The sequence below is a fragment of the Ciona robusta genome, chromosome 1, assembly GCF_009617815.1.
Source record: "Ciona robusta chromosome 1, ASM961781v2".
Lineage (NCBI taxonomy): Eukaryota > Metazoa > Chordata > Ascidiacea > Phlebobranchia > Cionidae > Ciona > Ciona robusta.
In genome coordinates, this window is record NC_143235.1 from 3,006,100 (window position 1) to 3,023,559 (window position 17,460).

General features: G+C 35.3%; 2 protein-coding genes and 1 long non-coding RNA gene across 3 annotated transcripts; 2 read left to right on the forward strand and 1 right to left on the reverse strand.

Moving 5' to 3' along the window:
- The first annotated feature begins 119 nt into the window (after positions 1-119).
- LOC149741376 (uncharacterized) lies at positions 120-988 on the forward strand. The gene is made up of 3 exons (XR_016386099.1): positions 120-349; positions 706-807; positions 865-988. It is a non-coding gene; the product is annotated as an uncharacterized LOC149741376 (long non-coding RNA).
- On the reverse strand, positions 853-9,663 carry LOC149741377 (conserved oligomeric Golgi complex subunit 6-like). The gene is made up of 14 exons (XM_089889258.1): positions 9,450-9,663; positions 7,647-7,790; positions 7,269-7,340; positions 6,757-6,927; positions 6,305-6,387; positions 5,530-5,694; positions 4,790-5,043; positions 4,214-4,370; positions 3,564-3,687; positions 2,888-3,019; positions 2,212-2,357; positions 1,889-1,946; positions 1,639-1,812; positions 853-1,370 (listed from the first exon to the last, which is right to left on the reverse strand). Exons 1-14 carry the CDS (start codon positions 9,564-9,566, stop codon positions 1,197-1,199), a joined length of 1,971 nt encoding a protein of 656 aa, XP_089745384.1. The 5' UTR covers positions 9,567-9,663; the 3' UTR covers positions 853-1,196.
- A 5,361-nt stretch (positions 9,664-15,024) lies between these two features.
- Positions 15,025-16,338, forward strand: LOC149741378 (uncharacterized). The gene is made up of 2 exons (XM_089889326.1): positions 15,025-15,297; positions 15,616-16,338. The coding sequence occupies exons 1-2, from the start codon at positions 15,141-15,143 to the stop codon at positions 15,960-15,962; spliced, it is 504 nt and encodes a 167-aa protein (XP_089745452.1). The 5' UTR covers positions 15,025-15,140; the 3' UTR covers positions 15,963-16,338.
- The last annotated feature ends 1,122 nt before the right edge of the window (positions 16,339-17,460 follow it).

Sequence of the window (17,460 nt, forward strand, 5' to 3'; positions counted from 1 at the left end):
AAATATCTTTTTCTCAACCCGCACAACCAAATTTTCCTCTTTCTTCCTATGTCGTCTCTCTTTTGGCATATTTTCCAGTCACCACCAATGGTAAAGTATAGGGCTGAGCGATAACAACCTCTCTTCTTAACGCTAGCGAGAGAGCAAAAGTGATAAACGTGCCCGAACGTAGTATGATTAAGTGCCTCAGATGCACACGCGCCAGATGACGTATCGGTTTCGATCACAAGCTATATAAACGGCGCAACACACCCCCTTTGCCATTCATTACTACTACTACTACTACGAAGCAAACAGTCGTCGAAAAGCGAAAGAAAACAAAGAAAAATGGACCCATGTAACTGTGCAGGTACGTGAAATGGTGACTTATTTTAATATTTTAGATAGCATTTTTTTCTTTTTGGCGTACGTGACAAAGTGGTTAGCGCACCTGAGAGGTAAGGGGTTCAAGGCTCGCCGTCGCTGCTGTTATTGTGGGCGTATCGCCGCGTATGTGTCCTTGGTCAAGGCACTTATCGGCAATTGCTCCGAGCCAGTGGTCACGTAATCTTAATGAGTTGTCCGAATTTTAAATTATAAAAAAATCACCACAAAACTAGAACGAGGCGTATAAACACCCGTGTTATAACGACTGTCGCTTTTCGTGCCCGCGAAGTTTAAGCAAGTTACGATTTATTCGGTATAAAAAACTTCTTTTACTTTCAGAAACTGGTGTGTGTAACTGCGTCGATTGCTCCAACTGCAGCTCGTGTAATTGCGATCCCAAAATTTGCAACTGCGCTAAGGCTTGCTGCCCAAAATAATCAGGTACATTATCCAAATTAAAAACCTTAGACAAAAAATAATCGTAACTTCTTTTTTCAGGCCAAAAGTGCTCTTCATCCAACAATGGAATTTATGCTTTATACATTGCCGCGAAATATTTCATTTATAAATCATGTTATATTGTTTTTCTTCACTAGCACTTAATAAAAAATGATACAAAGCTGATGATTCTCTTATACAATGATACATAACATATACTTGAATATAGAAGCAAGCAGTTATTTCCCACATATATATTTTGTTATAGCTTAGTTGGACTTTTTGGGCTCGCCACCCTTGATTTTTTCTGGTTGCACCGCTGGTTAGACCTGCTGTACTTCCGTATAACTGACAGAACAGTCCAACACAGTACATTTAGGTCCTACTGTCATCTAACAGAGTAATAGTCTGATTTGGTCTGGAGTTTTAGTTGAAAAAGTGGAAGGGTTGTAGCCGTTTTTAGCATCAGTAAATGCTTCGTGCACGCTGGCATAGGCGGATACAACTAAATCATTCGCTCGTGCTGTGGCTACTTCCTTTAGTGTTGCACTTGACAGAAGGGTTACCTGTAGAAAAGTTGTATGATAATAAAAAGGAAAAGATGCTAATACATAACCATATAGTTCTCATTTTGTAAAAGTTCAGACAAATTCAACCAAAAATTCTGTTAAACAAAGGTATTGCACTACTAGTAAACATGTAAATTAAACAAGCATGCAATCAGTGCCGTATCTAGGAAAAAAGTTGATAAAAAAATTGGTTAAAATAAATTCCCTTAGTTAAACGAGGACCACCAAAACTCTTTTGTCTGCTTCACTGCATGCAATGATATACCTGTCTTAAAATCAAATCATCAGGAGCGAATGCAATGGAATCAAATGTTTGAAACGCATTCATCAGTGCTTGTCTATCTAAACCAGGTACTTGTAACAACTGCCCTTTATTTTCTTGGTTCAAAATCAACTTGTACACGTTAGCTAATCCACCTCTAGTTAAAATGGAAGCAGCCTGTAAAAAAATTCATTAATATCAGACCATGATTCAGAACTACTGATAATACGATTATAAGTGAACCTATTCTTACCTGTTCATTGACAAGCGTATCAAGATGTGCTTCTATCTGGGCACTTAGCATTTCTATCCTGTGTTAAATTTTTGTTTAATCGTACTGTCAATACAAAACACATACAAAATAATAAATTAAAGAAAAATGTTTTAATGAAATAAAAAGAGATTGAAAATATTAATGGAACAAAAAGAAAATGACATTTCGGGTCTGTACAAGTTTTCTAACATAAAATTTTCCAGTAAAGTTATTGAAACTATTACTGGTCCACGCATAAAAAAGTTTGGCACCTACAGCACAAAGTGTCAAAAAACCTTGTGTATATTTAGTATTCAACTAACCTTTGATCTGCAAATTCATATAGGGACAGCAGGGACTTGATTGCATGCAAACAGTTGATTATGTAAGCTGCCATGTCTGCAGGTTGCAACTGACTTGCAGACATTGCACACATTTGTAGGAGAGGATCAAGCAGATGAGACATTACCTTGAAAAAAAGAAATTACATTTCATATTTAATATCAATATTGAATGAATTATGCAGATGTTTTAAATAAATTTACCATGTTTTTTTGCAATATGAAATAGTTCAGTTTGCTGAATGAACTGTTGAATGGAACCTGGTGGGGCAACAACAACTGTAATAAAACAGGTGTTCTGTTTCATACACCTTGTGTCCACTTACAAATAAATATACTGTAAGAATAATTGTTTGTTTTTTGTTTTTTTTTTTCTTTTCACAATCAGCCATGCAAGTAGTCTGGTATATGTACAGGGTGCTTGATAAATCACTGTGCACTGTTTTAATTTTTTTTTATATTCTGATTATGGTGTTCAGAAACAAAATAGGAAGGGTCCATGCCCGTATTGATGGTAACAGGGGGCAATTTCAACATTATTTATAATTGTCATTCATATTTATCTCCTGAATTCTATACTAAAACATGTCTGTTAAAAATATGAAAGTCCCCAATGACCTTAAGGTTTTATAAATTTAAGTAAACCAAGTCCTTGTACCTCTACAAGGTCTGTGTGGCGCTCCTTGGCAGGCAATATAGAAGCATCGTGCGAATCAAAAATATCTCGTAACAAATTCAATGTTTCAGCTAAAGTGCGCGGAGAAGACAAATCATTGGGTGGCAATTCAACCTGTGTACGAAAATTAGTGTAGTAAAATCAAGAAGCAGACTCATATGTGGCTAGAAAGTGGAAACAGAGTTGAATTTCTTGAGTATAACAAATAGTTTTCACATAATTTTGTGTAAAAACTGTTGTGTTCAAAGAGTGTAAAAACTTTAACCTGGCAGTATAGACAAATATAATTTGGAGACAAAGTTGAATTCATTAAGTATATTAATCCATGATTTACAGTTTTCACAGAAGGTTTATCAATTCTTTAGGTCACTGTGTGATAATTGAACCTGCCGTGCCGCAACTGTTGTCACATTTTTTAAAAGGACAACAACATCAGCAAGGTGCGGTAGGAGAATGATTTTTTAATCTACACTGTAACAGTTTTTCGCGAATGGACCAGTTTTAATTTATAACTTCCAAGAAGAACTTTTATTTCTGACCATATTATTATTAGGCAAAAAATACATATTATGTTTGTACTTATTTTAAGAAGGGGTAATTAAAACCAATTCTTAAAGCTTTAATAAATTAGATTACAATCCCTAGTTTTACAAGTTACCTTGTCCAATAGTTTACTTGACAAATATTGAAGGCTGTTGAAAAATAACTTCCTACACAAGACATGCATGTCAGTCAAAGTCTCAAGGAGTGGAAAACTGTTGTCCTCTCCAAGAACAATGTCTCTAAATTTCAATAAAGGTTTTAGTTATGAGCACTGGATTACAGAGACAGTAGGCTTTCACTTCTTCCTATTGTTTATTTAATAATTTTTTAGATAATTGTAGCAAAAAAAAAAGTTATGAGCACTGTAATGTAGATTTGAATGTTTCAGTAATTTTTAAAGGGGTATGGTTGCATGGAACTGTTTGTGTTTGCATTATACAACAGGTGTGTTAACATGGCATAGTGTGCCTGCCTCCAGTCTGGATAATATGGGTTCAAGGCTTGATGCTGCTACCATTGTGGGTGAATGTGTCCTTGGACAAAACAACACTTGCTTTGACCCAGTAGTCCTTTATGGGTTGTTTAAATTGTCAAAAAATATTAATAAAAAAAATAAAAAAATCTACCCCAAAAATAGTAAAAACAAACCCACGAAGATACATATGTGGTAACTCAACAGCAAGCGTGGGGTGTATCAAAAATAACTTCTACGTTATAAGACTGTTGTTGCCAATGTCATACATAATTTTATTTAAACTCACTAACCTGATGGTATCATGGTAGAACTTGAGAAGATTGGTTAGTTTGTATAACAGGAGGGTACCGGGTTCAGAAACCAGCACTTGCTCTACACGAACTTTTAATGGACGGCAAACACCGTTTAACAAATTAGCAAGTGTTTTGCATGAAGCTTCAGCAGTGGCTGTGAAAGCAAATATTAAATGTTAAACAAACTAACTGTAAGAAGTGAAATCATTAAAACGGTAATTTTAAAAGTTTTTCTAATTCCGATTGAGATATAGTAGCGTGGGGGAAGACAGGACACCTTTTCATTCTATTTTCTTCATTTTGTAGGAAACAAAGAACATTCAAAGAATTATGAAACCATATCTTTACAACTCCCATAGACCGTTGTTGATTGTTTTAACTTTAAAACTGAACAGTATAGGAGTTGTGAGGATACAGTTTTATAATTCTTTAAATGTTCTTTGTTTACAATCAAATGGGATAAGAAAATATAACGAAAAGGTGTCCCGTGTTCCTAACCTACTATTATGGGAAAAAAAACTAAAAAAATTAGTAATATATATAAAATATATAATTAATATTTAGAGAACTAACGTTTTTCACATTCAGCAAGCAACTGTGTCAAGCATTCCTTCTCTGATGCAGAAGCCTGGTGCAACCAAGCCAACATGTCCCCGACGTAGCGCATGGGGTCATGGGCATGGAGCTCTATGGGGCGCGGACCTCCATGGGTTCTGGGGGCATCCCCTATGGGTGAAGGGGGGCCATGTTTCCCCCGGGTTAAGGCGTCAATGAAACCATGGACTACAGAACCACGGCGTGCGTTGGAATATTCATCTAGTGTGTACCTGTGATAGTTTAAAAAGTCAAATTAACTGAAAACGTGGAGGAGGAGAATCAAAACTGGGGTGTATTTGTGTATATATCAATAAAATTAATTAAAAATCCAGGATTTATATAAAGAACAAAGTAACTGAAAAACTGAGGTGTATAAAAAGATAAAATTACTTAAAAAAATGCCTTTTAAATAAAGATCAAATTAACTGAAAAACTGGAAAGTATAAAAAGATTGAATTAACCTGAAAAACTATGGTTCAGTAAAGATAAAATTAAAAAAAAATTTTTTGAAAAAATGGGGTATAAAAAAACAAAAAGATCAAATTTAGTGAAAACTAATTTATATGAAGCTCAGAATAGTGAAAATCTAAGGAGATGGCAGAAGCTATTTACCAATGTTACCGAATACCTAGTACTTCACTGTAGTATACTATTTATTTTCAAAGGAAAAATTATTTGTAGTGCTCTGTGTTAAAATGATTAAAAAAGCCACTTACGAAAATAGCACAGGTCGATTTTGCAAAGCTTTTAAAGCTTGTTGTTGCAGTGGGTTGATATCCAGTGAGTCAGACGTCATTGAGCGGCATTGGGATTGACTCCATCTGTATAATCTTTCATAGGCTGATTCCTGTTGTAACGCCATTTGTTCCATTATTTCAAGGCTGTTTGGAAAAGAAATTTATTACGGTTCAGCAGGACAAAGCTGCCTGTAATAAATTAAATGTTGTAAATAAAATTTGGAAAACTAGCATGCAAAAAGTGTTTGTTTGCCAAAAACACTTTGTAGATAAATTATTTAATACACAACTACAACTCCCTGTTTCATAAAGTACACATTTAATATTTTAGTACATTCATAGGGATAACTACATTATAGGTACAAATTTTACAACAGGGGTGATATGTTTTAGCACTCCAGCTTTAAATGTAAACCAGCTTTCACCCGGCTGTACAATAAGTGTCTATACACACAAGCATGGCAATCACCACATTATTTATTAAATTCCTTTTTTAAAAACTGTCTATAAGTATAAATGTATTTTAACATGTCACACCACATTCTGTAGAAAAAAATGATACCTATGTTCTACGGATGCGGTAGCGGTAGGACACATTTTTGCTCTAATAAATAAAATATTCTCAATTCAATTAAACCAGCTACCAACAAATGCTCATCACATATGTTCGCTTTTGCTTAAGTTATTCCAAAACTAAACAACTAATGACAGATGATATGCAAACACTAAACAGCACAGATAAGGTTTACCATACCCAGCTTTTTGTTGGTTTGTTCTCAGCAGAACTTTTACATCAGAATGAATTCTTTGCACTTTTTCAAGAACTTTGAAAAATCCCTGAGACAAAATAGGAGTAAATAAATCTGACTGCATAATTAGGCCATTCAGACCAAATACTACTCTGTGACATTGTCTGCTAAGTTTTAACATATTTAGGCTATTAAAGTAATACCCTTTGGCCTTTGCTAAATTAAGGTAGCAAAGATACACACCTCCATCTACAAATCAAATTGTAGGAGCACTTATACATATACAAACAGATGAGTTTTCGAGAAACATAAGTGCAGAAACGGATAAGTTACTAGTTAAAAATTGAACAACATTGTAGGAGCACTTAAATATATATTATATTCACACCAAAACTGGCAAAAAATCATGGCCCAACATATTTTTTAAATATTTATAAATATATGTTTATAGAGTTACCGGGTGCAAGTTTCCATCTCTTGAACCTCGAAATATTTTCACTTCTTCTGGTTTCAGTTGAAATCGATCCAAAAAAGCATCTGCAATTTTTGCTTGCAAGTCTAATTTCTTTCCTTCTGTCTTCAGTTCACTTGTTTGGGTGATGAGCTCTTGCGTTTGCTCTTTTGTGGCCTGAGTAGGTTATTATTTAAGGACTGAGGAGGTTTGAATGTTCCTTTGAAACTTAGAGGATAAGGCATAAACCTATTTTAAGTTCAGTGTAAATCTTATTTATTATACTAAAGGGATGACTAGAGTTATTGCGAAACATTTATAGCATTACACAACAACTGTGAACTTATGGAAGCTCTTGCAACATTGTTGCGCAATAGACCACTTGCCATTGAACAGTATTAATGATGATTTTGACATTCATGACTGCAACGCTAATGTAACAAAAACAATACTAAGCGTAACGGATGATATTGATAATTACCATTTTATTCATAAATAGTGAAAAACAACATACTTACAGCTAATCTGTCCGTCATGTCTTTGCAACAAAGTGACATTGCCTGCACATCTTCATGTATGCATTCCAAGTCCTAAAACAAATATATTAAAATATGCTATAACCTTGTAATGGTAAAGCCCTACAAGCCTTTTAGTTTTTAGATATTCTTAGCATTGCACAATGTAGTTTTAATCGTTCACTTGCAGGATGGAAGCATTAACCTTTTTTTTTAATTTTCATTCAATCTTTAACAGTGTTTTGTATATATATTTTCAACATACACTATTTTTTAATTTCCGTGAAGAATATGTTTCAACTTAGTTTTTCACATGTAAAAATATCTTTTTTGGCAAAGAAAACAACCAGGCTCCAAAACCATAATATATTTACGGCCTACCTTTACTAGAAGACTGAACGAGTCAGCAAACTGTTGATTGATGAGTAAACTTCGTCTTTCGATCTCCCCGCGTAGATTACGTCGAGTTCGAATATTATTCTCGGTAAAAAATGTGGACACCGACCTCAGCGCATCCAATAATTCCTTTAAATAAAAAAATTCAATAAAAACATTGCTTTAAAATTAAATAAAAACATTGCAAGTCAATAACGAATCTAAATAAATGCAACTTGCTTTAGTTGATAAACCAATAACACCTGATTAAGTTACAAAAAGTTCAGTAATGAATCTAAATAAATAACTGTTTTAAATAACTGATTTATCCTTGGTTGGAAAATAGCAGTTGTTATAATACAGATGTTCTGTTTCATACACCCATAAAGTAACATACATGGTAACTTGTTAGCTGGCACGAGGTGTTAAACCCGTGTGATAACGACTGTCGTTTCCCGGCCACGCGAGGATAAAGTAAGTTACATTCATTCATTCGTTCATACACCTGGTGCCAGCTTACAAGTTACCATGTATGTAGCTTATTTCATGTATGTCTGACAACCATAATTTATTGGTCTCATATCACAAAGAACTACATAGAAACCAGAACAAGTTTTGCGAGGACAATTTATTACAATTTTCTTGCAGACCCATTTACGTATATCTCTGCATGCCTTTATTAAGGTAAATAAACTGATGAAGAATGGTTGGTTTGTTACAGACTAGGCTGGTGGAAAGTGATAGAGAATGCAGGTTACAGGTTTATTAAAGCCTTGTTTATGGATTTTCTTCTAAACAGTACTTCAAGATTTTGTAAAAAAAATCCACTAAATAAAACGTTTACGCACAACTTATTTATGGCCTTATCGGTATTTGTTTAATACTATATAAAAATTGTTTAATACATTATACAACTGCGGAAATATAAAGTAACCAAAGTATAAAGCTTGCATGATAACGGTTGTTAAAACTTGGTGTATGTCTTAATAGCATAACAACAGGCATGTATGCAGGAACTGGTGAAGAATGCTCCACTATGGGTAATCCTTTAGCTGGTGGCCACCTGAAATTTTGGTTTCAAAATGTTCTATAGCCCTCACTGATACCTGCTGTCTAATTTTTTTTAAAAAAGTCGGGCGTTCGTGGCGAAAATTAACTTTAAAAATGCGCGAAAACATGCTTCGTCACCGTAATTCGTCTGATTTGCGTAAGGTTAACGATTTATTACGTCACAATCGCGGTCTGTTACGTCACAATAGTGGTATATTACATACGTTACAGCCTTGTTTTTTCCAACTGTTTTAACGTAGGAATCAAACGTAACAATACGCATTCTATGACGTAATAATCTAACCTTGGTTTAATTCATAACGGCTGGTGTGGAAAATACGGTGACGCAGCACGATTTCGTGCACTTTCAAAGTTAATTTTCGACACGAACGCCCGAGTTTTTTCAAAACAAAATTATACAGTGGGTATTAGGGAGACCTAAGGAACATTTTGAAACAAAAATTTCAGGTGGCCACCAGCTAAAGGATTACCCCACTATGTTATAGATAAGACTGCTGGAAAGTGTTAGAGGTTGGTAGTTATGTAATACTCTATAGGGGCGGGGGCTAGTGGTTACAGGGTTTGGAGGTAATATGGGTTAGTTTAGTGATTGTACAGGCTATATCATGGTTACTGCTTTAGAGGGTATAGTTGTTAATCACTAGCTAAAATTTCAAAAGAATGATATCTCGACCTTACTAGGTAAAGGTTATGTAAAGCAAATACATATAATACGATGCTTAGTGCATAACTGCTTACTTTATCATTTTCCAATCTTGTATTTAAAATTTTCTTGAGCTTTCTTGAGAGTGGGTTGTTACTTTGCATGGAACCGCTGCTTGGCAAAACTACGGTGGACGTCTCATTTTCATCCATTTTAATTAATGTTTGCTACTTTGCTTATTTGCACGTTGAAACTTTTGCAGGTAAACGTCACGACTATATTTTTGCCAAATTTCTTACAGAATATTACGTTTCAGTGATGACCATTTATTTTTCGCTTTATTTTTAAATGTCATTATAGGAAACCAAACTAAGAGTTATGTATTTCGGTACTACCAATTGTTTTTGGAGTTAGTAAAGCGCACTCCAACAAACGTACTACTACTCTATTAAGTATGTGATATTTATAAATGTTGATAACGCTGGGCGATCCAAACAACAAGGGATTTTGAATGGCCGATGGACATTACGTGCCCAAGGTTTCCCACCTTCCCCCACCCAGAGTCGTATAAACACCGAGTAGTCCAACTGCCGTCTATGTGTGTCCAAAATAGAGCAAAAGTGGTGACTTTGACAATGGATTTAAACGAACTTGTTAAGTTTTGTTTGTGTTTTTCTATTGTGGGAAGGTGTAAAACAGCTTCTATTTACCTTACCAAACATTTTTTAGAAAAAAATGTATAAATTTAGCCGCATTAAATGACTAAAATGTCGCAAATCAACCGCTTCTAATTCTAATTTTTGACTTTTTTGACACAGAAAACAAATAACACATGTTTTTTACATTTTTCAACCTTTAAATTTGTTTTTAGGCCCAAGTTTTTCTGTAATTTACCGAAAAACATACATTTTCCCTATACCTACTGTGTTATTTTGGACCCAAATTGCCGTTCAATTTGTGTTTTACGTAACAATGGGTTGGACTACTCGGTATTTCTATGGCTCTGCCCCCACCCTACTATGTATCTATCGGTTGTTTATTTAACTCACTTGTTTGGAAATTGTAAGTAGGTAAAACCACGCATCAAAAAATTAATTACGTCGCATGTTCACTAGTTTAAAGTACGCAGAGAAGAACTGTTTCATGAGCAATGTTTACCCGTTCTTTCGCACGATAATATCATGACCTGTGTTATGCAAGAAAACTACAAACGAGTTCAAACGTCGCAATTAACTTTAACCGATTTTTAATTCGGGCGTGCGTAATGTAACTCTTTCTTTAATTGGAAAGGCACCATTTTAACTTCTCAGCGCACGATCAAACTTTTAAGCTGAATAAATGAATGTGTTTGACCACTCTATCTCTAGTAAGCCGTGGTTTTACATATTCTTGCGTGGCAAGCGACGGTCCTGATATCACATTTAGTACGCGCTTACGAAATACTACTTATCGGATGGGGTAAGACGGGACAGTTTTAGCGGCAAATATCCAAACATTCTGATCGGGTTTTAAACAATTAACAATGGTTTATTGGTGTCGTGAGTATACGGATTCATAATTTTTTGAATGTTTTTTTTGTTTACTACCAAATCGGGCGAGAAAATATAATGAAAAGGTGTCCCATCTTTCCCCACGCTAAACCATATGTAACTTTGTGGATGACTATATTCTAATTTTTTTAATAAAATGGCGGACCAATGGTTTGATATATATATGCAGTTAATAAATGTTTTCGTGTCCAAGAAACATACGTCCACACTGCTAATAGAATCGGGCCTCGAATCAACATATATAGTAGGGTGGGGAAAAAAGGGACACCTTTTCAATCTATTTTCTCCTCCAATTTGGTAGTAAACAAACATTTGACGATTTTTTATAAAACTTTATCCTCACGACTCCCATAGACCGTTGTTAATTGTTTAAACCACGATTAGGATATTAAGTTATTATGTGTTCAAGGTGTCCCATCTTCCCCCACCCTACTATACGACATCCTTCAGGCTAAAACATAACCACTGTACCACGGCGCTGGTTATTAGATATATAGTGGTATCAGATGATATACATAGACAAATTTTAAACAATTTAAAAACCTAATTAACGATCGCTCACTAAACCGCGCATGAACTTGTTGATGGGCCTATACTCGTGGTAAATGTTAATAAATCTTGGATTTAAAGTTACCGCTAATAAGTTAGATATACAACACTATAATATAATTGCACGTATGCTACTGTGATCAGATTGATACCGTTAGTACATAACCCAATCAGGTTGCATTATACCATAGCCAACAAAATGCATTACTTTATCTTTTTAATGTATAGTGGGAGAAGACGGGACACCTTTTCGTTTTCCTTACTCGCCCCATTTGGTAGTAAACCAAGACCATTCAAAGAATTATAAAACCGTATCCCAACGAATTCCAGAGACAGTTGTTAATTGTTTAAAAAACAATCAGAATATTTGAATATTATGTGCCAAAAGTGTCCCATCTTGCCCCATAGCACTATCTATCAGATATTGATCACAACATTGTTACACGGCATACGGCAAAATATCGAAATTTCTATGGCCCAAAATAGAGATGCATTCCTCAGTTGCAGATTTAAGAAACTTTTTCTTGTCAGACGAGGCTTATTAAAATAGTATCTGAATTTCCGCTACGTCATGTCAAAAGTAAATCGCCGTGCCCAGAATTCGTGCGAATAAATAAACAGTTATTTAATCGATTCATACAAACAGTATATCTTTAACGCATATTCTGAATTGAATTTGTTTCTACTAGCTTTAGCACGAAAGGCTAAAACTACGAAAATACAAAAAAAGCACCAAAAGACTTTGTATAAATAAAACATAAGCCCAATACTTAGGTTTAAATTTTCATATTTTTTTAAATACTAAACTATGCAATCAGAAGACGCAGCCACTACAGTTGATATGATAAACTCACAGCGTTAACCTATTCACACACGTCAATAACAGACGAGGTATTTGGCAACCTTAAGAGGCCCACAGAAACATTATGTAAAGCGAAAATTACGTACGCCAAGATTAAGTGCTGGTGTCAACCGGATTTAAATGTGAAACGATTTTGTCTGGCTCGTACACGCCCCGGTATTCACCCAGTATGTATAAGTGTCGCAGAAATTCGTGTCAGACGTTTTGATCTTGGGCCACGTGACAGCTCCCGGCATGCAGCGACGGTTTTTTCATCGACAGCTCGGGATTTTTTTCTCAAAAAATGGTACTCTATATAAGGGGCGATGTTTTATTGAAAGCGTATGTAATACCGTTACACAAGTAGAAGTGTGTAAGGGCCTTGCTGAAGGATGAAGGAAGCCACAACAATTTTTCTGTTTATTCAAATCTTAACAAATATCTGGACAGTAAGCGGGCTACGAAATTTTATTCTAAATCAGCTCACAATACAATGCAGTAAGTTTCCGTTTAAAATTTTTTTCTTAAATTTTCGGAATTTTTAAAGTTGGGCGTAGCCCCAGATAAACTTGCTTCGGGGCAGTGCGTAAAATATTTTTGATGTTTTCGAACGAGAGCTATCGCTTTCGAGGTGGTCAGAACTTGACAGAATAATGTAAATTAAAAGCTGAGGTGCGTGTAAGGCGCAAATAAGCAACAGGTAAAACTAAAAGGGTCCTAAAACAGTAGTACAATGCATATAGTGGTGTGGGAGAAGACGGGACATGTTTAGCACATAATATCTAAATAACCTGATCGTGTTTTAAACAATTAACATCGGTCTATGGGAGCCGTAACGATATAGATTTTTTTCGTTGATTTTCCTTTGTTTACTATTAAATGAGACGAGAAAATCGAATGAACACGTGTCCCTTCTTTCCCACCTGACTATATAACGTGTCCCATCTTTCCCACCCGACTATAGTTCTAACGATTTTCCTATTGCAAAAAAATATGAACATAAAAGTGCATATGTTTATACAAACTCTAATTATGGGCGATAATGTAAGCTTAATAACATATGTTACACGTTGCTCATTCCTGCATTATTAAGTACCAGAAAAAATGCTAACGGCTAAATAGCTTAACAAATTTAAACCAAACAAGTTGGAAAACAGGTAATAATCGCAATGAGCATGTTGCAATGCTAAACCTTAGCTTAACAGAAGCTTGTTATTTTTCTGTGATTTTATTGCCTTGAACTAACCAATTCTACCACTTTTAAAAGGTCAAGATTATACCTAGAGTACAGTGGGGGCAGATGGGACACCTTTAGCACATGATAATCAAATATCATGACCGTGTTTTAAACAATTAACGACGGTCATTAGAAGTTGTATGGATACGGTTTTATAATCCCTCGAATGTTCTTTGTTTACTACTAAATATAGGAGAAGAAACTAGGACGAAAGGGTGTCCCATCTTTTCTCAACCGCCTATGTAACACGTTCGAACCATTAGGTATAAACGTAACTAATGTTGTTTATACTGAAACTTTTTTTACCTTATTGATGGTTTCGATATTAAACAGGTTTTTTTAAGATATTTATATTTAATTACAACGTAACTGTAAATAAAGTTATGATCTTGATTTTGTCTAGCCGAGCCTGCTACCACGCCCATGTTTTGATGTTATAACTTCACTTAATTGGCTGATCCTTGAAACGTGACAAATCATATTAACACAGACGTGTTAATAAACCACAGTGTTCCGCAGTATCCTTGGGCGACGTTATTTTAACATTTTAACCGGCGGTTTCTGTCTAAGATAGGATGTGGCTGTGCTGGTGTAAGATGGGTTACTGTTATTATAGCACGTAAATCTTATATTTCTCTTGTTTTGTTTTTGTCCCATATCTCAACACGACCTACTCTCATAATAAAGCAGATTTAATAGTGTGTATTAAAACAGCAAGCACCCATATTATCAATAATTTAGCATATAGTAGTGTGGGGCAGATGGGACACCTTTGGCACATAATACCCAAATGCCCCGATCGTGTTTTAAACAATTAATAACGGTCTATGGGAGTCGTGAGGATACGAACTTACAATTCTTTGAATATTGTTTGGTTACAACTAAATAGGACAATTAACGAGAAAGAAAAGGTGTACAATCTTATCCCACTATTTCACGGTGGTTGGTAATAACCTAATTAGGTAAACCTCTCTGTAGTGACAGTCGTAACAGGACGTGTCAGTGGTGATAAGGGTACATCAGTTTTTTAAGCCGTTTCGAGTTACAAAGTTTGTGAGACATATTTTGTTACTAATCCTTAAAACGGTCATACCAAGGAAATTGTATGTTTTCATAGGACCTGACTGTCGGGACAGATTTTCGTTTTGCCCCTCCGCTATTCTGCGGTGTAACACGAATAACTTATGGAAGGCTAGCTGCCCCCAAACCTGCGGTGTCTGCTTTCGGTGCGGGGACCTTGCGTTTCAAGCTGACGGATCGACCGTTCCTATATCGACATGTGAACGTAAGGAAATATGAGCTACATGTGTGATTAGAAGGTCTAGGTTGAATAATGGCTTAAATAATCCGACGTTTTTCTCTATAAATTTTTATTTTTTGTATCAATTTTAATATAATAACATTTTTTGGTTGGCACATAAACATAATATATTTTTAACTCGTATAACAGTCATTACCGTGTTATATTTCAGAGAATTCCTAAACCCCCAAAATGCTTGTTTTTTACGATTAAAATTACAAATATTTGCAAAGTTTGAATCGTTGTGTTGGCTACGATGTTAATAAACGATTGTAAAATTTCCTATGTACGGATGGAAATTATTTTATAATGTTTCAGCGAACTGTAGGGATTCGCACCACTAATGAATGTCAATACTTAGCAAGCACGAACCGGTGTTCACCTGCCGCACGAGTTATGTGTAGAAAATCGTGTCGAATATGTACACCATGTACACTACCACCCACCAAACCACCCTGTACCAACAGTAAGTAATCCCGCTTAGAAAATTGATTTGTTTTACCTAACTTTAAATATAGCGGGGTGGGGGAAGATGGGGCACCTTTAGCACAAAATATCCAAATATCTTGGTCGTGTTTTAAACAATTAACAACGGTCTATGAAAGTCGCGAGGACAAGGTTTTATAATTCCTTGAATGTTTTTCGTTTACAAGCAAAATGTACGAGAAAATAGAATGAAAATGTGTCCCATCTTCCCCCATCCTACTATACAACTCATTGCTAAAAAAATTCAATCAACCTGAAGTTTAATTAAATTCGAGACTTTAAAAACCAATGTTTTCAGCTTGCACCGACCATTACACGTCATGCGAGTACTGGTCCAACTTGGGATACTGTGACGTAAATGGGGAATACCCACACGTGAGACACGTTTGTGGAAAAATGTGTGGGCTTTGCGAACGATGCCCTCAAACTACAACAGCAATCGCTTCGACAATACAAAACCCACCTCAAGGTTTATTACCGGCCGAAGTTACTCCCACAACCACCGCACCCATTAACACAACTGCAATAACATCAACGACAACTACATACCAATACCCTGAAAACCAAGATCAATCAAATGAGGACTCTTACAGATATGACAGCCATGGGAACCCAGTACATTCATGGTGGCCGACGCAAAATTGATTGTGGTACAATTATTTACAATGTAGACATTGCCTGAACACATTCTAAGTATTATAAATTCTTGTTGAGTAAACTCATATAAAAGAGATTATACAAATAAACGAGATATATAGTACGGTGGGAAAAATGGGACACATTTTCAATCTGTTTTCTCGCCCCTTTTGGTAGTAAGCAAATAACATTCAATAAATATAAAAACTGCATCCTCAGGACTTCCATTGACCGTTGTTAATTGTTTAAAACACCATCACGATAATTGAATAATATGTGCTAATAAAGATGTCCCGTCTTTTCCCATCCTACTACTATATAGTTACTTTTTAAGTGCGTAATTTTAAGTGCGGCGTTTTTTTTGACTTAGTTGTATTAAAATATATCAAATAAATATACATGTGTTTAATCACTGACGAGCTGCTTGGCCAAAGCCAGTACTAAGGCGAGCCTAACATTGCAGGTTGAGGTAAGACGGTCAATGTTTTTTTGATAGCCCTACTTTGTAGCAACTAAAAAATTACAGAATTTTATAACCGTGTCCTCAAAACTAAAATAACCTTGTTAATTGCTGAAAACAGAATAACCAAATATGAGACATTATGTGCCAATGATATTCCTCTTAGATCCTATATACGTTGTGTAGATTTTGCTTGAACTACACTGTATTTAAAGCCAAGGTTGTAGAATTAAAATTTGATTTGTACCTTAATGTACTCTTAAACGGGCGTACCAACGAAAAAATATTTTACGTCACATTTGAGCATTTTAATACACTCTGACTTTTTATTGCTACAACCAGTTTCGTTACAAATTTGCATAGAAGCCCGTCAGTATCCCCATTGTTTACATACCGGTTAAGAGAAAAAGGCAGATAACGCGAGTAGATATTCCAGTCAGACCGGCGGTTCTTTAATCAGATCTTCCGATCGAAAAATTTTGTTGGTATGCGAATATTCAAACGTCGGGGAAACTTTACTTGCCACGTTATACTGCGGAAATTAGCTTTCCAATTAGGGTGGGGGATGACGGGACGCCTTTGCACATAATACCTAAATATTCTGATCGTGTGTTTAACAATTAACAACAGTCAATGAGAGTTGGCAGAATATTTTAATTTATTTTAATTGCTCCTTGTTTACTACCAAATGGGACCGGAAAACAGTATGAAAAGGTGTCTCATATTTCCCCACTCTACTATACCAAGTTAAAACTCACCACTGTTGAGAATACCTTGTCATATTAAATCACTCCCTTTCACTCATCTTTTTATTAAGGATTTTAACATTTGATTCGTATTCACTGTGAGCATCTATTTAACTTACCCCTTATCCTACACAACTTTCAATAAAACAAAACTATTTAAAAACAAAGTTTTTTTTTCAAAGTATATAAAATCTGAAATCTGCGGTTCTTTCCCACAAGCACATGTGACCAAAAGCAACTATTTTTTGTAGGCAGTTTTGTTTTGGGACGCGTTTACGCATTTGATAACAGCGGCATTGAG

What these genes read in the sequence shown, in the direction of transcription:
- LOC149741377 (XM_089889258.1), bottom strand. Translation starts at nt 9,566, where the DNA reads ATGGATGAAAATGAGACGTCCACCGTAGTTTTGCCAAGCAGCGGTTCC. An exon ending in GCTTGCTGAATGTGAAAAAC is followed by an intron (nt 4,371 to 4,789) that starts GTTAGTTCTCTA and finishes TTGCTTTCACAG; the next exon opens with CCACTGCTGAAGCTTCATGC. An exon ending in CAAGTAAACTATTGGACAAG is followed by an intron (nt 3,020 to 3,563) that starts GTAACTTGTAAA and finishes TTTCGTACACAG; the next exon opens with GTTGAATTGCCACCCAATGA.
- LOC149741378 (XM_089889326.1), top strand. Translation starts at nt 15,141, where the DNA reads ATGTTTCAGCGAACTGTAGGGATTCGCACCACTAATGAATGTCAATAC. An exon ending in CAAACCACCCTGTACCAACA is followed by an intron (nt 15,298 to 15,615) that starts GTAAGTAATCCC and finishes CAATGTTTTCAG; the next exon opens with CTTGCACCGACCATTACACG.